The following is a 6,330-nucleotide window of genomic DNA, read 5'->3' on the forward strand; positions in this document are numbered from 1 at the left end:
AAGAGCTAAGCTGTTCTATCAGGCAAATGATTGGGATTTATCATGAGAGCCCAGACTATAAATGCTGATGTATTGTTTTGGCTTTTTTTTTTTTTTTTTTTTTTTTTTCAAAGGTCACTCAAAAAGTCGAGTTACAGCATTCTTGGCAAGTGAGAAAGGGGATTTCATTAAGATTTTTGTACATAAAATTAGATGCATAATGTTGAGTTTATACATTACAAACATTTTCCGACTTATCCCCTCAAAGTTATACTCTGTAAGATTTTAGTCAGCGTAGACTCATTCATAAAGATGCGTTATTATACAGCAGAAACTCAAACAGGGCTAATACACAACAACAGACTGTATCTCAGAGTATGACTTTTTCACTGCCCATTTCTCATATAGAAAACATCATTAATTTGAACAATGAACATAGACATAAACAGACACACTCATACATACATTGAACATATACACACAAAGACACACGCATATGTGCTCACATACATACATACAACCAACACAAAAACTACGAACATATACGACACATAAAACACATGTAGAAATGCACTGATACAGACACATGACATACATTGACTGTCAATCCCTGCACTGTCAATACAAAATCATTGACTATGTGTGTATCAGTAATTCAAAGCACAATCAGACGTATTTAAGTATCAGGTGATGTAAAAACTGTGCTACATCTAAAACAATGTCTAAACAGTACTGGATGATTAATAATCCCTGCAGTCATTCTTATGGGTGATACAGTTTGGCATGAAGTCCGCAAGGCTCACTGATTCAGAGAGCTCAGTTTGACTTGGACAAATATGACACAGCTATGCCTCATCTTTACGGAGGCTTGTATAATTGTCAGTCAATAAAAAATGTAACCCTTCTATATTTTCTCTTCTGCATCTGACCTATGCTGAACTTAAAATTGGTGGATGAATCAGCACACACCCTCCATTTCATTTGTTCTTTCCAGAAACTTGACAGGTGCCTGCTCTACTTTTCAAGGCTCACTACTCCCACCACTCTTACATTTTCCTTTTTCTCTCTTTCTTCACCCTGGGCTTCAGGAGGCACAGGTGTATGGATAATCCTGGAGTCCCTGCTGAGGAAACCAGACCTCTCTAATGGTGGGGAGAATGATCTGTTCTGCATATCAGAGGCTAAGAGGCTGTGCTTCGGGAAAATATCAAGCAAGTGCTAACAGTGGCATCATAGTGAGTGACTGTATTCGCACTCATATGGCACTGTCCCTCAGAGACAAAATCGTCACTTGTGTTAATGCAGATTCCCACAGTTGCAGCCACTGTCGCGCTCCATCTAGACATATAAGAGGCCGTGTTTAAAACAGCATATGCAGTGGCTACTGGTACTGGACAACACTTCAGCAAAGCACAAAGTATCCAGGATACTCTGTGAGCATCAGTCAGCAGAGGAATAATCCTTCTGAGGCTGAGGCATAAAGTGTGGAATTGAGGCCGGCTGCCAATCTCAAATAGATTGCACCCTAAGCTGATAATAATGATAAAAGTGGGACATGCAAGTTCAGCCTCCAGCAATCCTACCCTTTTTGAAAATTAGCTAATAAGTCAGGATGGCATTATTTTCTATGAAGCCAGCAGGGCAGTCAAAATCAACCAAATGACATACAAAAATGTCCCATCACTGCAGTCTATTTTGAAGAGGCAGGCCAAAATTAAAGGGAAATGACACAATATAATTAGATAGTGTCCAAAATGGCTGCCTACATGAGCTGTGTTGGAGAAGGAAATAACATGTTATTCCTGCCTCGGGCTTTCAGAGCACCCAGGGGAGCAGGCTAACCCTGCAACTGCAGCCCTGGAGGACCTGCCCTTCGCAGGCCCCTCTGGGAAGGAAACAACAGGCCACCCCCAGGAAGTGTTCATCTAGCTGTCAACCCCTGAATCAATAGACCTCACTGAGCCACCTATCTCCGCTGCTGCTTTAACACAACACCGTAACTCCATAGGAAATCTGCTAGTCTAAAAGCAGGGCAGGCAAGGCAGCAGGTGGAGTTGGCCACTTCCCTAACTTCCTCTTAGCTCACTAAATTCATATTAGCCATTTAATGGTGTCACTGTCATCCCTTTCAGAAAGTGTGTCAGAACAACCTACTGCAATTTAACCCGTCTGATCATAAGGGAAGCTAAATATCAATCATTCTACAGTCTGTTACTTCACCTGTTGGCTCCAGAGCAGGGTACTTACCTGAGCAGGGTTTGGGAAAAGTATTTCAGTGTGTTTGCAATGTCTGTTCCGGAGGGCACAGGGTAAATATTGTGTTGCACACGGTTGTGATACTCTTGCAAGTATCGTATCTTAGAGGCAACTAGACAAAATAAAAAGCAGAGTAACAAGCAAATCAACACTAGTGAAACTATAGTAAATATATCAATCTTAGCACAAAGATAAGGAAAACGGTTGAACATGCATGAATGTATTGTAGACTATATAGCTGTTGTTGGCTCTTGGCTACGATCCATGTAAGACACCCGAAAGCATGTAACATTGATGCTCCGATTATCAAGTTAAACAAAGACTTTGTGTTCCCATGGCTCTCTGGCCTTCACCAGGTGACCTTTTTGGTATAGCAGGGAGGTCACAGGAAGCCCTAGAGGAGGCAGTAACCTATTGCTTACAGAAACAAGCTCATGTGCAAAAGGTTGCCAGTTCAAGTCCCGAGACAAGCTGGGAAACTGTGGTCAAGGGGGAACATGATAACAGACTCACTCATCCCTCAACAAATGACACTGAGGCACATGATAACTATGCTGAACTACTCCCTCAGGTCACTGCCTCAGGTATGAATGTGCTGTTTGTAATATCTTCCTGATTAATTAAGAGTTAAAATAAGTCGAATGGGTGGTTGCTGACCCATTTTCTGTGACTTTGGGCTGTAGTGTTTAGCCTCCTCTCTGACCTGTAAATGACAAACCCCAAAATAAAAATAACAGCTGCAGGCTTTGGACACGTGTGGTCAAAGCCTGTGTTGCAGCACACATGCTTCTCTCTTCTCAAATTCAAATATCTTATCTATCATGTGTTTTTAATCATTGTTATGCCTAAGCCCCCTAATACATTTATAAAGATATAGAGGTAACAGTTGCCAGTTCAGTAACAGTGGAGGTACAATGAATCATAGAAGCAGGGTTCATATTTTTCTTATATTACTCTGATTGAGTCAATATATTGACTACTAAACAATATCAGCAACACGCAACTTTTTGGCCAATTGAACAGGAAGCCACAAACAGGGAGTTTGACCGTATATTTTGTGTCCACTATATGTTTAAATCGAGCAATGGCTGGTTACAAGTGTACAGAGATCATTCAGCGGGAGAGAACCTGGAGGTAGAGGCTGGTTTCCACCTGTTCAAAAAGGCATCGGAGGGACGAGGAGGACATGATCAACAGCTTTCAGGGCGGTGTGATCAAAACCACGTTATTGATCAATCTAATGCCACCATATTGCTGTAAAGAATCCGTAAGGTCGACCTTGAGAGCAGCACTACACCTCGCTTCTCGCCAAACCTCATCCAGCCACGTCAATCAAAAAAAACAACAAAAAAAAAAGCAAAATAAATAAACAACATCAAAAATAACACGACGACTGCGCTATAGCCGTGAAATTGTTTTCCCTTGGCATGCAGAGAAATACGGGGAGATACAGTGGCTTCCCGTGTGCACTGAGCCCTCCAGCCATCCTCTGCAGTGAGAGGACGTGTTGCAACCTGCCTCGGCAACCGCGGTTTCATCACCAAGGACAGCTCCCCTCATCTGCTTTTCTTGGTTCAAACAAAAAAAAAAAAAAAAAATCACATCTCCAGTTCCCAAAACCCCCATGACAAGACAGAAACACACACACACAGTCGTACTTACACTGCTCTGCCTTCGTAGACATTTCGCAGACACTTGAGGGAACATAAAACCCAGACTGTCAGTTGTTTTAGTGTGTGTGTGTGTGTGTTTTTCCCCCCCTCACAGGCGTTGTGTTTCCTTCAGTCGTGAAAAAGTGAATCTACCCCCCTCGCAGCCCGTGCAGGCTCGGCTTGATTGTACCACTCCTCTGCGCGACGGATTCACACGCTGTGGCTTTTTTTTTTTTTTTTAGCGGTGGCGCGGTCGCTTTGGCGAGCTTTTAGCGGAATTAACATGAGGACCCATTTTGTGAGTCCGTTTTTAATGTGGAGAATTTTATTCTTTCATGGGAGGATGGGAGGAGAGGGATGTTTGATAAACATCTCCCACAGCATACCTGTCCAAATGGACTGATCCGGCTTTGAGAAATTGTCATTCAAGAATTCCAGCAACCCTATCAGTCCCCTGTGAGCTTATTACAGGAGGGAAATCAGGACCTGCTGTTTCTTTTGTCTTGGTGAAGCATATAAAAGGGTGAACATGCAACAGATGGTTGTCACATTGTCATAACCATGATGTGCCTTGGAGGAAAAAAAAAATTAAAAACAAATGATAAATCTTTTGGTAAGCAGTGAAAACTTCTCTATAGTCAAACTTTATACATCATTAATCCCTATTATCACTCAAAGGCTTTAAAGAATAAACTCTGATCATTTTTATTTAGCCTATCAATACCATTATATACCATTCTTTAAGTCTGTGCTTAAATGCAGCATTTTTCAAATTATGTCCTGCATCCATTACTACAGAACTAAGAAACAGATGTAAGGGTCTGAAGCACTGGCCGACCCTTCCCATTATGGTTTGTGCCAAGAACTGTTAGAGTATATCCATCAGGTCCGGCTGATGAGGAGCGACATCTATATTCACACCAGTCTGCACCTGTAATGGCCCCTCTGCTTATAATTACTGTTTACGCTGTGCCTCAAAGTGTGTTCAAGTACATATTAAGAATAATTTAAGCATTACAGTCTCGGAATCAGCCAAAAAAATGTGCTTTCTTGTCATATTCATCTAGAAAACATAACACATTAGATATCATATCAAAGTCTTTATACAGTTTCATCATGCTTCAAACCTGACAAAGGCTTTACTTTCCTTGCCAATATTACACACACTGGAAAGAGTTACACACAATAACCACACACAGGTGTCTGTCTGAATGCAGAGTTCTTGCAGAAGTCATGGCTCTGGAGGTGATCTCTGCTTGTAGTCTGGGATGTGATGCATGATCCATCCAGCCGGGGCCAAGAGAGACACAGCAAACACACACAGTGCAAAGACAGATTGCTGTAAGAAAGCCAATGAGAACATTAAGATGAATGCTTTATTAACAGACATTGTGCTCTATGGAATAAAATTAAATAACTGCATGAAGGATGATGTTTACTACAAATTTTAAGGCAGTGTATCATAGCTCCCAAATCTCTCCCATCACCAGCTACAGGTTCCTGTGTCCGCAACAGAGGGTCCCGATCTCAGTGACTCATCAGTTGATATAAGCACCAGCCCCCATTTATATCTTGCTACCATGATATTCCCTTTGTCCCTCTGCACTCTGGTATTCCTAACCTGAGCCCGGCTTTGTAAAAGCCCCTGTGCACGTCCCTGAGGACAGATCAACAGATTTATAGTGGCATAAACACTGTCCGCTATGTTGCAATTCCATCATAGGATCCCCTTTCAGTGGAGCTTTTCTGAGCTTCACACTGACTTATGGATAAGAAATGAATAAAACATCTCTCCCACTCTGCAGGCTGGGGAACATAGTTCGCTTGAATTCCTCGCATTAGAGGCAATAAAGTGAAGTATCACAGATACTGACTTCCCAAGACTGCTGTACTCTCTTTATTTGTATGCAAGTATAATCTCTAAAATACAGCACCGACTTGGTAAGTACAGGTAAAAGCATTACTAGACACACTGAGGTTGCAGAATGCTGTAAAACACCATTCAGACAACATGGAACACCTGCCTGTTGAATTTCTACTATACAGCTACTAACAAAGACAATCAGTCCTACCACTGGTCCAATGTTTTCCTTTGGTGGCTTGCTGCAGATGCTTGACCTGTGATTCTGCTGAATAGCTTCCATTATCATGGGCCTGGTCAGTGGTGTTCTTCTAAGAAAAGAGAACATCCTTCTGCTTAGTTCAGCTCACACAGTCACTCTCCTCTACTGTAAGGAAATATTTCTGTGGAAATTGCTCCCCACATCCTGTGAGATATGAACAGATAGTCACTACTTTCATCTAATTCCCATCACTCACACACATTCCTGGGAGGAGTTACTTCTGTGGGCCAAAGACACTCATGTAAACATACTGATTAAGTTCTCATCAGGTCCAGAAATCTGACCCTGAAGTTTAAAGTTAACTGAATGAAGACAGAGGA

At 41.9% G+C, this 6,330-nt stretch overlaps 1 protein-coding gene and 1 long non-coding RNA gene across 5 annotated transcripts in view; both read right to left on the reverse strand.

Moving 5' to 3' along the window:
- The window catches only part of LOC139633070 (protein unc-79 homolog), a 33,427-nt gene extending 29,368 nt beyond the window's left edge, over positions 1-4,059 (reverse strand). For 3 of the 4 annotated variants that reach the window (XM_071498465.1, XM_071498467.1, XM_071498464.1), the window contains exons 1-2: positions 3,898-4,059; positions 2,227-2,347 (exon numbers count right to left, since the gene is read on the reverse strand). In XM_071498465.1, coding sequence (XP_071354566.1) covers positions 2,227-2,347; positions 3,898-3,919 — 143 coding nt within the window. In that variant the 5' untranslated portion in view covers positions 3,920-4,059. Of the gene's footprint in view, positions 1-2,226; positions 2,348-3,897 lie in introns of those variants that run through there. The other variant, XM_071498468.1, reaches the window with a different exon arrangement.
- A 913-nt stretch (positions 4,060-4,972) lies between these two features.
- LOC139633313 (uncharacterized) lies at positions 4,973-6,251 on the reverse strand. The gene is made up of 2 exons (XR_011693729.1): positions 5,960-6,251; positions 4,973-5,226 (listed from the first exon to the last, which is right to left on the reverse strand). It is a non-coding gene; the product is annotated as an uncharacterized lncRNA (long non-coding RNA).
- Between the last annotated feature and the right edge of the window lie 79 nt (positions 6,252-6,330).

Source organism: Trachinotus anak, unplaced genomic scaffold (assembly GCF_046630095.1).
Source record: "Trachinotus anak isolate AG129_WGS33_773 ecotype Australia unplaced genomic scaffold, CSIRO_AGI_Tana_v1 ptg000015l, whole genome shotgun sequence".
In the NCBI taxonomy this organism is placed as follows: domain Eukaryota; kingdom Metazoa; phylum Chordata; class Actinopteri; order Carangiformes; family Carangidae; genus Trachinotus; species Trachinotus anak.